This window comes from Pezoporus occidentalis, unplaced genomic scaffold, assembly GCF_034315485.1.
Source record: "Pezoporus occidentalis ecotype Australia unplaced genomic scaffold, CSIRO_AGI_Poc_V1 ctg42, whole genome shotgun sequence".
Classification (NCBI taxonomy): Eukaryota; Metazoa; Chordata; class Aves; order Psittaciformes; family Psittacidae; genus Pezoporus; species Pezoporus occidentalis.
In genome coordinates this window covers 4792261-4810939 of record NW_026915747.1, presented here as the reverse complement: position 1 = coordinate 4810939, position 18679 = coordinate 4792261, and the positions used below count along the sequence as shown (strand labels likewise).

General features: G+C 46.4%; 1 protein-coding gene across 3 annotated transcripts in view; it reads left to right on the top strand.

Moving 5' to 3' along the window:
• The window catches only part of PLXNA4 (plexin A4), a 467834-nt gene that overhangs the window by 377879 nt on the left and 71276 nt on the right, over positions 1–18679 (top strand). For all 3 annotated transcript variants that reach the window (XM_062634250.1, XM_062634251.1, XM_062634252.1), the window contains exons 11-15: positions 4217–4313; positions 5804–5994; positions 11560–11711; positions 12608–12725; positions 17825–17961. In XM_062634250.1, the coding sequence (XP_062490234.1) occupies positions 4217–4313; positions 5804–5994; positions 11560–11711; positions 12608–12725; positions 17825–17961 (695 nt within the window). The remainder of the gene's footprint in view (positions 1–4216; positions 4314–5803; positions 5995–11559; positions 11712–12607; positions 12726–17824; positions 17962–18679) is intronic.

Sequence of the window (18679 nt, the reverse complement as noted above, 5' to 3'; positions counted from 1 at the left end):
GAAGGCAACCTTTCTTTCTCAGTTTGGGCCTCCAAATTACCTGTAATTTTCTGCTTTGACTTGATTTGCATAACAGGAATCCAGATTTGGCGGACTTTGAGGTCAGAATTACATCTTTTGAGCAGTTTTGCCTGTGCTGGAGGAAGTTGTTCAAGGCAATGTAGACACACAAGCCCTAATGGTGTGAATGCTCTTAGTAGGAGTATCCCAGAAACTCTGCTGTCCTGGAGATCGATACACCATCCCTTTTTTCTTCCCTGAAACGTGTTTCCTCCTTATTGTTACAGCTGAGTGAATCCTTTTCAAAGCCTCCTAGTGAGTTCAGTGGGCTTTGAACAGGGGTCACAATGAGTTAGCAGCTCCTGTGGTCTGAAGAGGACGGAGCATTTACTCGCTGTTGCTTTGCAAATTGCTCCATTTCACTGCCGTGCAGCCCATGAGATGTCTGACGCTGGCCATGGCAGCGTGAGCATCCTCATTTCAGCCCTCAGCTGGCTTCATCCTTGATGCTCATCCATTGGGATCCCCTTGTTTATTCCTCTCATCTCTTTCCAGTTCTGGATCAAGTCTGCTGAGTTAACAAGTCTAATATGTGTCTGCCCCTGGTGTCACAGGCAGATAGGATCTGAAATCCCAGCTGGGCTCATGCTGCTGGCTCTTGGATCCACAGCGGGATGAAAGGCTCTGGGGGACTCCAGCTGCCTGTCCCTTGGCAGCCTTGTCTAGGCTCTGCTAACAGCTAAATCCCAATACACTCAGATGAGGTTCTGCTGAGGCAGAAAGCAGCAGTTTTTCAGGCACCTACAGGCTCAACTTCCTACTGAAGGGTGACCAGTGGTTCTGTACATATTCTCTTTCCCATTCCCAGTCAGCATTTACAAAGTGCTGTGCAAAGCAGGAGTTTGCAAAGCTCCTGAGTGGCAGAAGATAAATTGTTCTCTACTTTTGAGGCTCTCTCCTTCCTACTCCTGTCTCCTCACCCTTGCTTCCAGCTCCATAAAGCTGTGAAAAGCCAGTGTTGTGAGTCCAAGCGGCTCTGCATCATCTTACATCTTGCTGGCAGTGACACCAAGAAGTGTCATAGAAATGCTAATTCTGAATGAGACTGGCGGGTGCAGCTCTATTGCAAAGGGCTCTGCTAACCTGCAGCTGCTCTTTACTTCCATGGTAACCACCAGGCTCATACCCATAAATACCCTACAACCAGATTGTAATCACAGGGTTTTGCAGATTAGTGGTTAATTGTGTTTAGTTTGTCCAAAGAGAAATTACCATGTAACTAACGCTCACTCCGCTCTAATGGGCAGAAATCACCATCTACGATTTACTCCCCAGTTATATGGCAATTAATGGATACAGAAAAACCTGCTTCTAAAGGCTCAGTGCTTTGACATCTCTCTGGGAAACCACGCTGAGATTTAAGTGATGGGGAGCTCTTTAGCGGTCTAAGATATAACCAACCAAATCAGACAACTCACTGAATTATGTGTAACCTTGTAGTGGGAGAAACGTTTCTTTCTTTAAAAGTAGGATTTTGTCCTGCTATAGATCCCAGTGCAGGGGAAGATGCCTGATCTCAGGAGGGTAGATCCTTATGTGGCCAGTAATAGTAGGAGACCTGAAATGTCTCTTGCCTTCCTGCGTTGTGACCATTCTTAAGCAACCATCTCAAGCCACACCAGGGCAGGTTTAGATGGAGCTGAGGAACAATTCCTTCCCCAGAGGGTGCTCAGGCATTGGAACAGGCTGCTCAGGGCAGGGCTGCAGTCACCGTCCCTGCAAGTGTTCACACAGCATGGAGACGAGGCCTCAGTGCCATGGGGCAGTGGTGGCCTTGGCAGTGCTGGGGAACAGTTGGACTGGATGAGCTTAAAGGGCTTTTCCAACCTGGCTGATTCTGTGATTCTATGACCTCCTTTCTCATTGTGAGGCTTTTTGCCTGTTGGTGAAGTGTTGGATGGAAGCTGTTAATGGAGGTGGGCAGTAGGATGTGACGGGCAAATGGGTGAACCCTGTGTGAACTGGCTGATGGCAACTCAAATTCTAGCCTATAAAATAGACTAAGCACCATGTGTGTGAGGGAGCTGTCTGAGTGGAGAAAGCCTCCAGAGATCAACTTCCATTTCCTTTGTTAAGGCCAGGTCTGTGTACTAGACTGTGCCTGACAAGTGTTTGTTTAAGTCTGTTTAACTCTCTCTGAAGATTTCTATGACTTTCTTAATATGTATTTCCTGGAAACTGGATACCTCCTATTCCAGCTGACGTCTTTCTGGTTCTGAGAAGGGAAAAATAACTACCCCCTGGGGCTTTATGTGTGGAACGAGCTCTCATACATCCCCAAATGAGATTTGCTTGGTTATTTTTGGCAGCAATACGGCATTGTTGATTCACAATCTGTTTGTGATCTTCAGTAGTCTCCAGACCCATTCCCGCAGCACTGGCCAATCACTCCAATTTCTTACTTGTTAGCATTGATTTCTCCTACTGAAGAACAGTTGGGACTGGCTTGTATTGAATTTCACTTTGTTGATTTTGGCCTGGTTCTATCATTTGTCAAGTTTGTTTTGAATTCTTAACCCAGCTTTTGGGTGTTCTTGCACCCTCTTCTGGAACAGTGTCATTTGTGGAATCTGTGCTCTATCATCCAAGTCAGTAGTGAAAATACTGAATAATGTCAGACCCAGGATAGTATTCCATTTAAAACACCCTCCCATGCTGACATTGAGTTATCTGACTTCTTTATTTTTGGCATCTTTGGCATATACCTTATGGTGGTTTCCTTTAGATCATCTTTCCCTAGTTTGTTTATGGGGCTCTCTTGTAGGACAGTAGCAAATACTCTACTGAAATTAAGATAAAGCCCATCTGCTACTTCCCTTTTATCCACAGAGCCATTAAGCCTGTCAAAAAAGGAAATTAGATTGGGTTGACACAATTTGTTCTTGATAAATCTATGCTGGCTGATTTTTATCACCTTATCATCTCGCAGGTGCTTATAAATTGATTGTTTAATAATTTGATGTACTTTTTTCTAGGGAGCAAAGTTAGGCTGACAGGTTTATAATTACACAGAACCTCCTCTTTTCCCCTTTTAAAGGTATTTCCATGATATGCTTTCTGAGACCTCACTCAGCTTCCAGGAGTTGTTCAATGCATCACCATCCCTGGCAGTGTTCAAGGCAAGGATGGACTTGGCTTGGAGCAACCTGCTCTAGTGGAAAGTGTCCCTGCCCGTCTCAGGGGTTTGGAGCTGAATGAGCTTTAAGGTGCCTTCCAACCCAAACCAGTCTGGGATTATATGATCACTAGGGTAGATAACCTTACATACATGCTCACCGTCCATGGAGTACACAGCAGAGATATATGTGGATGGTAGACCCTCAGTGCATAATGAGCACCTTAGTGATGCACCCAAGAGTTGGCAAAATATCCTTCAGAGCTGTGCTCAATACCTAGAAGTTAGATTTCTAAGATAAATCCCATCATATGCACAGATCAACTAGTGCTGTGATGGCACTGGACATCAGGGCAGGTGGCAGCAGGTCCCTAGTCCAGAGAAGGGCAATGGAGCTGGTGCAGGGTCTGGAGCACAAGTGTGATGGGGAATGGCTGAGGGACCTGGGGGGTTCAGTGTGGAGAAGAGAAGGCTCAGGGGGGACCTGATGGCTCCCTCCAAGTGCCTGAGAGGAGGATGGAGCCAGGAGGGGCTGGGCTCTGCTCCCAAGGAACAAGGGATGGGACAAGAGGAAACGGCCTCAAGCTGCCCCAGGGCAGGTTTAGATGGAGCTGAGGAACAATTCCTGCCCCAGAGGGTGCTCAGGCATTGGAACAGGCTGCCCAGGGCAGGGCTGCAGTCACCGTCCCTGCAAGTGTTCACACAGCGTGGAGATGAGGCCTCAGTGCCATGGGGCAGTGGTGGCCTTGGCAGTGCTGGGGAACAGCTGGACTCAATGATCTTAAAGATCTTTTCCAACCTGGTTGGTTCTATTTTGTTAATGGAACATTCACCTAATGGGTAAGTAGGGTGTTCAGAGGGGCAGAGCGTGCTCTATTGAGCACCACAACTTTGAGAGCATCCTGGTAATGGTGATTAGGGAGGTAGCTGACAGCTCCATTTCTCCTGTTCACAACCTGCCTGATCCCTTCTCCTCCCCACCTGAGGGCACCATCTAAGCCCGGTTTGGGGTTTCTCTTGTTTTTCCTCTTCCACTTTTAGTATTCCTACGAAGGGATGGAGATTAACAGCCTGCCGGTGGAGCTGACAGTCGTGTGGAACGGGAATTTCAACATTGACAACCCTGCACAGAACAAAGGTAAAGAGTTATTTCAACTTGTCCTTGGAAGCGGTAACCTTAGCAACGGGCTGCATCGCTCCCTACACTTAACAAAGCTGCCACCATCTCCCAGCGCTGTCTGGTACATACTTCTTCTCTGCACTCTTCAAATTACCATTTCTTGGTGTGCTTTTTGTCATGTGTTTCCCCTCTTTGCAAGTATGACTCTCCCTCCCACTTGTGTTGCTTCCCCTGTTCCTTCATCATCTTCGCCTCCTTCTTCTCCCCACGTTTTTGTGTCTTGTTTTTATGCTTCTCCTTCTCCAGCTTTCTCCCCCTCTTTATTTCTCCTGCAGTCATGCTCTTCAACATGCCAGGAGACAGGGCATGCTCTGCTCAGAGGCAATGTAATGATGAAGAGGGGAAGGGAGAAGGGGAGGAGAAGGGCTGAAGCTCACCAGTGGGAAAACTCTGAACAAAATACAGTGATCATAGCAAAGGACTCAAATCTACCTCCTGTCCAGAGCCTGGCTGTTTAACTGCCACAGGATTGATGTGCCCTTCACAGAGGGATATTGCACATCCAGCCATGACCCTAAGGCAGGCATTTTTGCTTGAGATGGATGGTCCATTCACGTCTTCTTCCTTCATGTTCATCACCCTCAGCTACCCTGAAGCCTTTCCCCAGGCAACCTGGATGCTCTGCATTTACAGCTCAGATCCATAGATTCTTCTCATATCACCATCCTTCAGACATTTCTCCCTCCCTTGCTTTACCTTCTCTTTTCTTGGACCCTTTCCACATCTTCTTCCACTCCATCTCTCCCAATTAGGTACTCCCTTGTTACTCTCACACCATTTCAAACCCACTCTCACGCTGAGGGGTGGTGGGTGAGGTTTTCACCAACACCACATTGAAGCTGGAGAGCAATACAGAAGGCAGCTCTTCTCCCCATGGCATGACCCCTTCCTGTCCTTCTCCCCCTGCACCCACCTCTGTGAGGTCTTTCTCTGATGTCTTAAACAGCCACTCTGGATGCAAAACATCCTGCATGGTACTTCCCCAAAACAGTGGCTCTTGAAGGTTAAATCCACACAGTAAACACAAGAGGCTGGAGACCCATGTCTAGCCCTGGCATCCAGCAGAATGGCACAGCCCATGTTTACACTGCTATCTTCTCTCAGCTTCCAAATACCCTTTTCATGAGGAAATAACTCTGACAACTGCAGTTTTATTTCTGTTCAATGGGGCTGGATGGCGCTTAGAACAACCTGGTCTAGTGGAAGGTGCCCTTGCCCATGGCAAGGTGTTGGAACTGGATAATCTTAAACTCCCTTCCAACCCAAATAATTCTATAATTTCAAGAAGGATATAAACATTTTTCCCCCAATTATTCATCCCTCTGGAGAGGTCCCATCATGCATCACTGAGCACCTTCCCCTCTCTCACTCTTCATTCTGCCTTCATCCCACCACTGTTCTGTGCTATCAGCATCTCTGAAGTCCTCTCTCTTTTCCTGTCCCTGCAGTTCACCTGTACAAGTGTGGGGCCATGCGGGATAGCTGCGGACTCTGCCTTAAAGCTGACCCAGACTTCGAGTGCGGCTGGTGTGAGGGACAGAACCAGTGCACCTTGAAGCAGCACTGCCCAGCCCAGGACAGCCAGTGGCTGGAGCTTTCCAGCACCAAGGGCAAATGCACCAACCCCAAGATCACGGATGTAAGTCATGGATCTGCAAGAAGTTGGGGTATTCCCTCTTGTACCCTTTCCTTGGGTTATTTTACTGCTTTCTCTTTGGGTTGATGAGGGCTGAGTTATGCTGGGTCAAGCAAAGCCACAGGCACCTTTAGAGAGGGTATGGTTGAGCACACAGTTTTCAGGTATCTACAACATCTGAGCAGGGCATCAGAGTCCTGATGCTAGTCCAGAAGGCTATGGTGGCCTTCAAAGCCATGGGAGGCTATGGTGGCCTTCAAAGTTGGGCACACAGTTTCAGGTATCTCCAGCATCTAAGCAGGGCATCAGAATCCCACTGTAGTCAATGTGGACATGAATCACTAGTATATAGTCTGCTGGAGCCCCATAGCATCTGACCTGCCAACACAGGGCTGGTTGATGTGACATAAAGCCTTCATGAGACCTTGGGCTTCTAGAGGAGCCGCTAAAGGTGAGACAAGATGCTCCAGGGCATCCCAAATGGGCAATGTGAGGGAAATCAAAGGAGCCCAACTGTCTTGAAACAGCCTCTCTGGCCAGCCTGGCTGAGGAGGAGATGTTAAATGATCCCAGAGTGGTTTGTGCTCTGCTGACAGGAGGTCAAGGAAGGGGGCAGGTTGTAGTTCATGCTTTCTGGCAGCATGACATGGACAATGTTAGTGTACAAGACTCCACTGACTTCATCAGACTAATGCTCTTCTGTTTTCCTGGCTGACTTTGCATGCTGAAAGAAATCTCCATAGAGCAAACAAAGGCCTGTGTAGCTGTCAGCTTTCCCCCTTTGAAGGCTCAAGGAGGAGGCAAGATCAAGCCTGGACTACACACAGTTTGGAACTGTCCCATTAAGTGATGAAGAGAATGAAGGCCAGGCTTGGAGGAAGGACCTGCAGGATAATGGTGTTCTTCAGGTTTCCTATTGTGCTGACTGTGACAAAGGAAGAGCTGAGGGATAGGTACAAAGAGGAGGTACAAGAATAGAAAGACCACAGAGAAAAGGAGCAGAGGAAGGGGGAGAAAGCAAGAGAGGCAAATCATTCCTGCAGTCTAAAGGGATTTTTGTCTGCTGTCTAAGGATGCTTTGCCATGATGTGCACCATCTTCATGGTCACAAGGCACACAGCAGGGCAGATCTGAGCCTTGAAAATTAGCGCTCCATCCTTATCAACTTCCTCCTTCTGTAAGTATTTCTCAGTCACCATGTCTTAGTTAACGTGAGTTCCTTTTCAGGGTGGCTTGGGACTTAGTCTGGGGAAAGTAAGGAGGAAAATGAGACAGAGAAGGTAAGGGGATATGTAAAGGCGGAAAATCCAACCTCCATGGTCAGGTTCAATAAGAATAATCGGGTGGGTTATATTCCTAGAAAGCAAGAAATGATTTTCAGTTATATTTGGTTAAGAATCAAAATGTTTGCATGTTATAGACAAGTCCTAAGGCAATGTCCATGCATGTGAAAACAGAGGCTGGGTAGAATCTGTTATTCCCAGATGCCACTGGAAGTAACCCCTCTTACTGTGTTTTGGTCCATCTTCCTGTCATTCATCAGTCCCAAATAAGGGGGATTGTCCCCAAGGTACTCGGTTGGACTGCTGGAGTGCCAGGCTTATTCTAATGTTTCCAAGGTGGAGGTTTCCACCATGCTTGGATTTATCTGATGCTGGTATTTTGAGCCCACCAAAACCACTTGAAGCTGTGAAACCAAATCCAGACAGACAGAATGAGCAGCTCAATCTGAAAGTTCAGCTTTGAGGTCTTGAAAACTGTTAGAAAATAAGGAAAACTTCCTTTGAATCTTTGCAGATTCTCAAACCTTGAGAAAGAGTCAGAAATTTTGCACAGATTCATAGAATTTGGTATTAGGAAGCTGACATGGCAAGAGGTTGGAACAAGATGATCTCTAAGATTGCTTACAACCCAAACCATCCTATGATTCTGTGATGACTAACTAAAGCAGAAGTCCAAAACACAAGGACCATGCAGTGGTGTGATGTCCTGAAGGTCCATCCACATTTCTCTATCATGCTTTAACCCCAAACCTGCATCTCCAGTCTCTTTATGTACTGCAAAGCACTCATTCTCCACCCTACAGCTGCAGAGGGGACATAGCTCTAATTCTGCTGGCATTTCCTCCAACAGCTCCCAAAGCGCAAACAGATCATTGCAATATTCGCCTATGAAATATTCCAGCTGTCTGGTGCAATCATAAGTAGCTCTTGGAAAGTCTTTTTCTGAGCCATTAGCTTGGAAGTAATCTCAAGTGACTGGATATATATTGCAGCTAATGGTAGGTCTGGGGCAGTTGGTAAGAGCATGCATATACTGGAGTGGATCCAGGGCAATATCGTATGTGTGCAGGCAGAGGAGAAACAACACATGTACTCACACTTACACACGATCACACACATACCCAGCGCAGAGCTTCCTATAACCTGCACTTACTTACTAGCTCTTGCATTTATACTGCCCCAAAACCTCCTTTAGGAGTGCCAAGCTCGAGCACTGGGGTGATATGAGCGGAGGGTGTCAATGGTAATGCAGTGTCGCAGCTCTGGGTCTTCAAGAGAAAGCTGAGGCTTCCTGGCACCGTTTGTATCCTTTCTTGTGTTTTCCTTTCCCAAATTGACAGGACTTGTTCCATATTTTTGCACTCGTGGTAGAAACAGGCTCCTTCTCTCTTGCTGTGAAACAGAGTGGTAGCACCTTCTCCTGGTACACATCCCTGGGAGTGCAACGGGTTGGGGTTAAGACATCTCCCACATGCTCCTGGGAGAATCCCAGGCCCTCCTGTTTCACAGAAATAAGTGGGTTTTGAAGCTGGCCTTTACCAATCAAAAATCACCCAGTGGAGGTGTTCAGAGGTGTTTTGCTGGCTTCACTCTGGAAAGTTCCCTGTTGATGCTTTTTGTGTCATAGCAAGGTTTTATAAAGATCTCATGCTTTACACAGAAATAGAAGAGGGGTGATGATAATGTCACCACTGAGTTGCTTGTGACTTCTGCAGTGAAACTTTGGTCTTAAAATCACCCTTAATTCCAAAGAAATGGGTCTTTCCAGCAAGATGTTCCTTTTCACTGCTACCTTTTCTTTTATTCAGGGTAATGGTGCTAGTCATACAAGAGAAAAAATCCTCTTTTGCCCTGCTATGACATGTACAGCCCATGCTAGCAAGCTCTTTCAAACATAGGTGAGCCCTAATTAACCATGGATCTAGCTTACCAGACACCTACCTTACTAGAACAAGTAAAAGCCATTTGATGGCAGGTTTAATACAGCAAAACTGAATCAAAGCATTCCATGGGGAATTCTTGCAAATATATAAGGAAGTTAAAACAAATTATAGGACTTTAAGTCTATCTTTTTGTTTAACTTTTTCATTTTGAGTACTTACTAGATTGCATTTGGTATGGTGATATATTGTAGCCTTCCAACATCATTCATATAGTGATTTATCAGGAGAACATTAACTAATGTCAGCAAAAGAGGTATTTCAAACAGAAAAACTTTGCTTGAATAGATATTTATTAATGATTCAGAACAAAAATATTTTGGAATTCTCATTTTTGGAAGTTTTCAGTGTTGGGTCGCCAGCTGAGACAACCGGGATTAGTTTCTCCTGGAATAGAAATTTCCTTTCCATCCTAATTTTTAAAGATACCTTCTTCATTTCATGGACAATAACCACAAATGCCTCTCTCTTTCCTCCTCTTCTTATCCATTTTTGACTTTTCCACCAATCTCATCACCACAGACCATTCAAAGGTCAAAGTCAACCCAAATGACCATTTCATCTCTCAGATTTATGAATGTTGCGCTATTTTCTTTTTAGGTCTTCAGTATCTTGGTGACTTTTGGAGTAGGGATAAACCTGCCCTGGTTCTGATTTTGTTGGCTCAAGTGGTATTTGTGGCTTTTGGACCTGAGACCATGGTGCTGCAGGGATCTTGTGCTGCAGAGGTTGTGTATATGGAACACAACGCTACAGGTCCAAGGGCTTGTCTGCGATCATCTGTGCTATATATGTGTTAACCCCTGTTGATTCCATGTATAGTCAAAGACACATTCAGGAGGTCGTTCATGATGCCTGAAATGAAGTATCCTAAACTAAAATATCTCTTAAAGATGTCAAGGTATCTCCTTTGTATTACAGATGGACCTTCTAAATGTGTGGAAATCAGTCTAACCCTGGTGCCAGCCTCAGCGCTGGAAAGGGGTCACAAGCTTGTGCCAGTGCCTCAATTTTCCCTTCCAGTCCAACTGCCATGCAAGGGTCTTGTTGCCAGGCCGAGATTCCCAGTTGGCAAAACCATTGGACAGTGGGTAGGGACCTCAGACAGGGAATTCCCCTTCCTCACTGCAGAGAAAGCCTTGCCAATGCTGGCAGATCACAGCCAGAGTGGGCAGCAGGGAATACCCTTTGAAAGCAACATTTGAAACCCCTTTCAACTAACCAGTTGTATGGCAAAGCATTTGGGCACAGTGAATAATTGAAAGTGCAGAACTGCGAGAATTAAGGGCCAGCCCCATGATTTATGTGTTGTTCAATTCAGCTCCGATGCTCATTTCCACTTGGCTCTGAACAAAGGTGATGGACGTGATGCAGAACGGGCCAGATATACTCCACAGAGATAGACAGCTCTGGGTGAGGCCCTGCAGTGGGAGGGAGAGCTGAACTTTGGAGGATAGGTGGTGCTTTGGCTCTGTTGCTCAACACAAGACACAGCGATCCTACCCCTGCTAGGGTCTGGTGAAGGTCCAGACTGGGATGCAAACGTCATGCCACAAGCCACTGGGATGGTTGGGACAGCCACTCATCCATGCTGGGGCTCAGGGGCTGTCTACCCTACAAATAAGCTGTCCAAGCTCCCATATCTCTTCACCTGGCCTAAGCTCTCCATTAGGGCGTTTGGAGCTCTCTCAGAAATACATGTTGGCACACAGCAACTGCTGCTGTCTCAGTGACCCTCCACCTACCCCATACCTAATCTGACATGCTGTTTATGTTGTCTCAGCTGTTTCTTTCAGGTGGGCATGTTCAGTTGAGTTTGTGATGCATGACCACCAGCTTCCTCCAGAACAGATCAAAAGCTCCATGTGCTTTGGGCTGGGAATTTAGGATTGAAAGTGACTGGATGAAACTGTTTGTGCTCTTTTCTTGTTCTTTCTCCCATTTCTTTCCACCAGGCCCCTCTGCTGTCTTTCCATGGCTCACTGGTACTAGATAATCTTAAGGTCCTTTCCCACCCTAACAATTCTATGATTCTGTCTATAAAGGGCAAAGCTCAGCTGCACGATCAGAAAACACTCCCCCCATTCACCTAGAAAACATCTCACACTCATCTCTGGATGTATTGCAAGTAGTTAGCAGACAGTTGAGGCATGTGTGATATATATTTGGACCAAGTAATGTATCTGGAGCAGGTTTGTTCCCTCAGTTTTTCAGCATTCATAGCTATGAATGTCTCTAGAGGTCACAAAGAGACTTGATATCCTCTGTTCTTTCACCTGAGAGGATACTGATGTCTTTACATAGGTAGTTTCATTATTCTCCTTTGTCTTGGCTTGTTTCTCCAGATCAACCCAGTGACGGGGCCTCGTGAAGGTGGGACCAAAGTGACCATCCGTGGGGAGAACCTGGGGCTGGAGTTCAGAGATATTGCATCTCACGTCAAGGTGGCTGGAGTTGAGTGCAAACCGCTGGTGGAAGGGTACATCCCAGCAGAGCAGTAAGTTGGGTGTGTGGCAGACAGTGGGCCACAGCACACCTAGTAACAGCCATTGCTAACTGTAGGGTCTTCTAAGGAGTCCATTCCAGCCATCCTTGGAAGTGAGGAATGGAAGATGCCATTCCTTTAGTGCAATAATAATCCATTTATTACTATGTTTGGATTGTACATTTAGATAATCCTCATGGCACATGCCCTGAAATTATCCTCTGTTTTTCACATAACACAAGGATGTTCAGTTCGAGTCTGGGGGGCAGGAGTCCCAGAAAGCAGCTTTCCACATGCAGGAGACATCATTAAGCCTTACAGCTGCAAAGCTGTCCCACCATGCAAGGCTGGAGGACAGTGGACCCTTGGGGTCAGACCTCAGCCCAGCATTTGTCTGTATATTTAAGTGAAACTACGCCGATTTACACCAGCTGATCATTTACACCAGCTGAAAGAGAAGTGATATAGATGAGACATTAGGCAGAAGCTCTTCCCTGTGAGGGTGCTGAGGCGCTGGCACAGGGTGCCCAGAGAAGCTGTGGCTGCCCCATCCCTGGCAGTGTTCAAGGCCAGGTTGGACACAGGGGCTTGGAGCAAGCTGCTCTAGTGTGAGGTGTCCCTGCCCGTGGCAGGGGGTTGGGACTGGATGAGCTTTAAGGTCCTTTCCAACCTAAACCACTCTATGATTCTGATTCTATAATTCCATGATTTGTCCCACCAAAGGCCAACAGCCAAAAGCCACTACTCTTTAAAGAATCACTTATTCCACAGTTTGGTTCCTGGGTTGGGAAGAAGAGGAGGGGTTTAAGTCTACACTCCATTCCCCAGCATTGTGAGCTGTTTGCTCCGATTCCAGCCTACCCAAACCATCCCTTAAACCTTGCTTCTGATTCACGTTTTCTCCACAGGATTGTGTGTGAGATGGGGGAGGCCAAGCCCAGCCAGCATGCTGGATTTGTGGAAATCTGTGTGGCCGAGTGCAAACCAGAGTTCATGGCCAGGTCTTCACACCTCTACTACTTTATGGTAAGCTCCTGCAAGACGTTCTCCTCGGCCCTGAAGGTCCTCAGTCCTTTGTCCCCTTTGCTACATCTATCCACTGTCCTTGATCCCGTTCAGCCTCTGAGCTCTTCACTGCTGTTCTGAGTGCAGCAACGTACTGATTCCTTTTATTTCCTTTCAAACTCTTGTTAGGAGCAAAAATAACTTGCCTAATTAATGTTTTAACAGTCTAATAATAGTCCAAATTATTAGCCCAAGTACAGTCACATACAGTCATGGTCCAAATTAGTACAGAAAATCCTCATTAATAGTTAAAAAATGCTATAAAAAAGAAAAAGGAAAAGAAACCTTTCCCTAGTACCTTACTTTTCCATGGTGCGATGCTTACCCTACCAGTATCCCTTCAGGCCCTATAGCTGAAGGCACCAGTGTCTTCCAGGAGGAATCATTATCATCCTGAGGTCTTCCCTGGGAGGAGTGTGATGTGCATCATGGGGTTTCTTCCCTCTCACTCTTGGGTCCCCCCAGGGGTATCTCCATCCCCTTCTCCCCCCTGCCTGCCTCCTCTCCTTGGTCCCCAGCACCAGTGGCAGCACTGCCCAGTATCCAGCCCAGGCACACAAAGGGTTGGTGTTTGCTGGGCAGAGCCTGCCTGGGGTGGCAGCCCTTGGCCATGCTGAGTGTCCCCAGCCCTAAGCTCAGGTGGGTTGAGCACAAGGCCCTTGGCTATGGGACAGTGGTGACCACAGGGACACCCAGCTCAGGGGTGGTGAGCCCAAGAGGCTTCCTGAGACCTTGTGGTGTTGGGCCAGTGCAAAGCCCATGACCTTCTGCTGTAAATTCCCATTTACAGTCACCATAGTGGTGGTGGTTGTTTCAAGACGTAGCATTCAAGGTGTCTGTGTGATGGTCTTCTGGGTGTCTAGGAGCAGCACTAACTCAGGAGGGACCGATTCACCAGCCAGGCTGTGGATAAGCTGTAGAGCATCACTGAGGCTCAGTGCAAGTGGGCAACTGTTTTGGATGCTCTGTGGTAAAACAACAGATACCAGCAAGCTAAACTGGAAGTAGCTTTTAAGGGTAGGTGTTTTGGAGAGAGGCCTTAGCCATAAGGAATTTGGAGATCGTCAAAAGTCCCTAGGGATGGTGACACACAAAAGTTCCACTCAGCTCATGCTGATGGCACTTGGAGAACAGTCATAATCCTCCATTTAGATTGCTGGGGCTGGCAAATTGGCTTGTTGTGCTGTCTGTTGGGCCATCAGCTTGCAAAGCAGTCAGAGGAGCTCTGGTCCCGATTCCACCCTATAATGGTGCAAGTTCAGCTGGACACTGTCTCTTTGCTCTAGTGAAAGAGAAAAGGAGAGCCAAACACGTTGTACACTCAACTTGGGTTTTTTGCTCCTTTCTAACAATGCTCTTTTCCAAGAGACCTGCTTGTTCCTCAAAGGCCCCTTGTCCTCAGGGGGACATGCAGGCATGCTGGGGACATGCAAGCATTGCCTGGCCTTGGTCTGTGCAGGTTGGAGATGACATGATTTCTTTGTTCCCATCAAATGCTCTCAACTCCTGCAAGTGAATGGCTTCTTTCTGACAGTATTCATATGCCCCAGCATCTTTCTAAGGCAAAGGGAACTGGTAATGAATGCAAAATCCTGTATTTCTCCTTGAGCTACAGAAATTCCTCTATTCTTTGTATTTTCCGATGTCACTCAAGTGGTCAGGGCAGAGAAACACCTTAAGAGACAGCCCCATGGGGCATAGAGAAGGGCTCTTTCAGGACTTCAGTGTATCACCTTTGCTACTCTTGGAATTACTGTCTAATGTTGATCATCTGTGTCCATCGGTGACAGCTTTTCCCTCTGCCTTTTCCTGCTGCCAGCTATCCCAGCAGTGCATGAACATGAAGTCAGCAGGGTTTTCTCTGCTGAATACCTCAATATCTTCATGCTAGAGAGAATAATACAGATGCTCTTCAGCCTGCCCATCGCATGCTCTTTCCTGCATCCATTGCTTTCATAGCAGGAGCTGTGTTTGTTGGTGTGGTTTGGTTTTCTTCAGTGCTTCTGCCAAGGCATCGCAAGGTACCTTGGCATCCTGCAGCAGTGGGTGGCAGCTTGAAGGGAAGGAAGATGTTTGAAAACGAAGGAAGGGCATCACATGGGAGATAAATGTCACTTTCTGATGCATGGTAAATCCAGTGGAAAATTGCTTTTCAAAAGGTTGGTAGCAAAACAGGATCACATTTGGCCAATAGGTTCAGTCTTCCCTTCTCCTGCAAGAACTAAGAGGTGATGTTTTGTTGAACTCAGCAGAGTATTTCATTTCAGTGTTTTAAAAAGGCAGCTTAGTTTAGAGATGTTAGAAGAGTTCCTCTCCACATTTCTGGCCAGAACTTTTACACTCAAAATGCTGTTAGTTTGCTTTAAACTCATCTGTGATCAAAAATGCAAATTGCATTAGAAAGCACAGTAAAGCCAAAAGGGAAACAAAGCATTTGTTTGCAGGCTTAAATGAAATCTACAATGAAATGAAATTTATAATGATCTAAATGAGAATAATTATTTTAAGCTATTCATTTTGTTGTTATGATAATTTCCATAGTCTTTCAATCAATAAGAAGTTTCCCTTCACTTTTCAATTCAGATACTCAAGCAAGTTTGCTTTTTATACTGGCTTTGGATGAGAATATTAGGCTCAGTGCAGGTGATGTGGGTTACTCTGATTGGAACTCCTCTGTCTCTGCTCCTAAAATCCTCTTCCAGGACAGCATTTGCAACAGCTCTCCCTTCCACCTTTCCCTTCCCACTGCTACTATTGAACCTATAGATGGGAAACACAGGTACACATACTGTGTTTGTCACATCTTGCTCTGCCCTTGTCCCCAGGAGGAAAGAAGTGGGAACAAGGTCTTTATATGCACCATGAGGTCAGTTTAAACACAGTTCTGATGGCAGCTTCTCTGTGGGCAGCTTGTTTGGAGGAGGTTCTGAAGGAAAGGGAAGTGTTGGGGAGGAGATGAAAGCAGGCAAGTTCTTAGAAAGGTTTGCTCATTGTCACTGACCACTTCAGCTTATTACAGATCCACCAGACCCACTTGCATTTTCCATCCCCAGCAACGAAGTGGTCAATAGTCTGGAGGCTGAGTTTCACTGCAAACATACTGTGCAATATTTATGAAGGCCACTGTGAATAATTAATGGTTTATTGCAACTTTGAAAGCTGAGCCACAAATCCTTTTGTAAGCTTGGCACGAGACACAGCAATGCTTTAGCAAAGAGCATTGCTGAGGTAGATCTGGTCTGCAAGGATCCTCAAAGGGCATGGCTGTGTTTGTCTGCCTCTGAGGAGAGGGAAGATAACCCACCCAGGAGTGGGCTTTGGATCTTTAACTCAAGTGTTCCACTATGGTTCATAGCTGTTGTGCACCAAGCTGGCTGTTCTCAACCTTTTCCTCACAACAACAGTAATGTCCTGGTGGGGCTGGCCATCAATAAGGCTTGAGTTGGTACCCTAAATGAAGAGGAGCACTGAAGAGCATCTTTTCTTTTGCATCTACATACTCCTCCTGCATCTTTCATTCCAATATCTGTTAGAGAGTATTGGAAAAGTATAAAAGCAGTTTCCAGCCCATCGTGTCAAAACCAGTCAAGTTTAACCACAAGAAGTGTCCAGCTCTGACAACAGATCTTTCTGCAGAGCTATATGTCTGATTTCCATCTTCAGCCCTTTCGCCATGAGGCAGCTGCATTTAGAACCAAAGCAAAGTCAAAACCTTACTGCTGGTCTTCAAAATGATTACCCAGAGAGGGTCAGGGACAGAGAGGGCTCCCTGCATGTGAAAGAGGGAGCTGTGATGTGTGTCAGGTGGGTTTCTAAACATGGATTAATGGTTTCCAAAGCTCGGTGAGGTGACTGCGCTATGCACCTACTTGTTCAGAGGAGCTGAGAGCTTCAAGGATTTGTGTCATCGTTCTTAAAGAGGAGGGAGGGGGAAATAATATTCATTTAAATGCATATAGTAGCTTTTCACTTGGGACTGAATAGAAAGTTTTTCTATTAAAATGCAAATGAAAAAATAAACTGTAACTCCAAATTTCTCCCTGAAAATGGATGTCTCCTCTCCGCATTGTGGTAACAGGGTGATCTGTGCCTTCAGAATGCAAGTGTTTTATCTTGGTTTGGAGAAGAAGGGAGAAAAGGGAGGTAAAAAAAAAGAGGTTTGAGATTCAGGGATCCTAAAGGAATTGTGCTCTTTTTTTGCTATATTAATACAGCAGTGTGTTGTGTTTGGAAAAGAGGTTTGGAATACCAGCAGAGAAAAGAAAAAGGAGTTCATGTGAGCAGTGCTCCTTTTGGGGCTGTAGCATTTCAGAGTACATCTCAACATGAGCATCACCATGCTGTAGCAGTGCAGGACACTCCTGAATACTAGACTGTCTCAGCATCCAGGTCTGATAAGAGGAAAAGATTTGGGGTCATGAGGTGGGCATGTGGGAGAGGCAAGACATGAGCTCACATGCACTGCTGAACCACAGCTCTTCTCCTCCCCAGGGACAAAGCCCATGAGAACACTGGCAGCTTTTAGGCATCCCTCTGGAGCCTTAGAGTAGGTTATGTTGCCTTCTCAGATCAGTAGGGCTCAGAGCAATGTTTTCATCACTTGTGAGCTCCACAGTTTGGAGGTGGAAAGTCCCCATCAAGATCCAGTCAACCAGTTCAGGACCCGGTTTATTTTGCAGAGGTGGTGTTGCATGATAGCAAAGATGACACCTGATCTGTGTCAGACAAGCAGTGGAGATGGGAGATCATGACTCCAGCTGCTCCAGGCCTGGAACTGACTTTGCAAGCAGAGTATTTCTAAGGGTAGCCAAGGGCAGTCCTAATTTTGCAGGGGTGAGGAGAACAGATGGGGTTAGGTCTGAATTCATCCCACCAACTTGGCATTCACGTCTATGATAGGACTGGTTTCAATCTTAGGCTCCTCCATTGACCTAGGCTTCTCTGTATGGTCATCTTCTGAAGTCCACCTAATGCGTGGTTAACCCCTGAGGGTACCTACCTCTCTCCATCACTAAAATGCTCCCCTACTGTGCTTTTAACACAACCTTTTGCCTTCACAGACTCTGACCCTCTCTGATCTCAAGCCAAAGCGGGGACCAGTGTCGGGTGGCACCCAAGTGACAATAACAGGCAACAACCTCAACGCAGGCAGTAATGTCATCGTGACCTTTGGGCGACAACCCTGCCTCTTCTACAGGTACAGATGGGTCCTTCCTACTGTACGTGCCTCAGTCGATGTGAGCAATTACAGTCGAGTCACTCCTGTCTCTCTCCCTCAGGCACCTTCTTTGTCTGTGGCCGTGTCTATTCATTCAGCAGTGGGACTTCTGCATTCTGCACCGTGCACATCCTTGCTGTGCGTGTTTTGGGGTGGGAGAACAGGATTTATTTCGTTGTTTTGATCTGTGTTTGATGTGCTTTTTTCCATGGCTCCTTGTCAAATTCCAGTACAGTTCTCCAGGGTCCTTTTCTTTGCTACTTGCTCAGGGACTACATTGTTTAAAAGATCCATTTTCATGTCCCGCCTTTAGCTGAGGTGTCAAAGAAAATCTGACAACATCGGTTCTAAGAATTAAAACACCTCCCTTTTATCCCAGAATAGTCCTGTAGTGCTAAGAAATGGATTATTTGCCACATTTTAGCTCTGGGTTGGCTCCTGTTCAATCACAGTTCAGAGAGGCTTAATGTCAGTGTTACCTGCTGAATGTTCCCTGATCCCTGTGAGAATGAGCCTGAATCCCATTCCCAGGGGCTCCTGCAGCTCAAAACTACCCAGTGCAATGCGTTTCGCTGCCAATATCAGTGGAGGCTGAAGATGAAGTTGGCACATTTCTCCCAGCATATGCTTGGCAGAAGAAGGGCTCATTCACAGAAGACCTGGGACCACTGACTTGGGGCAATGCCCTTCCCTCCCC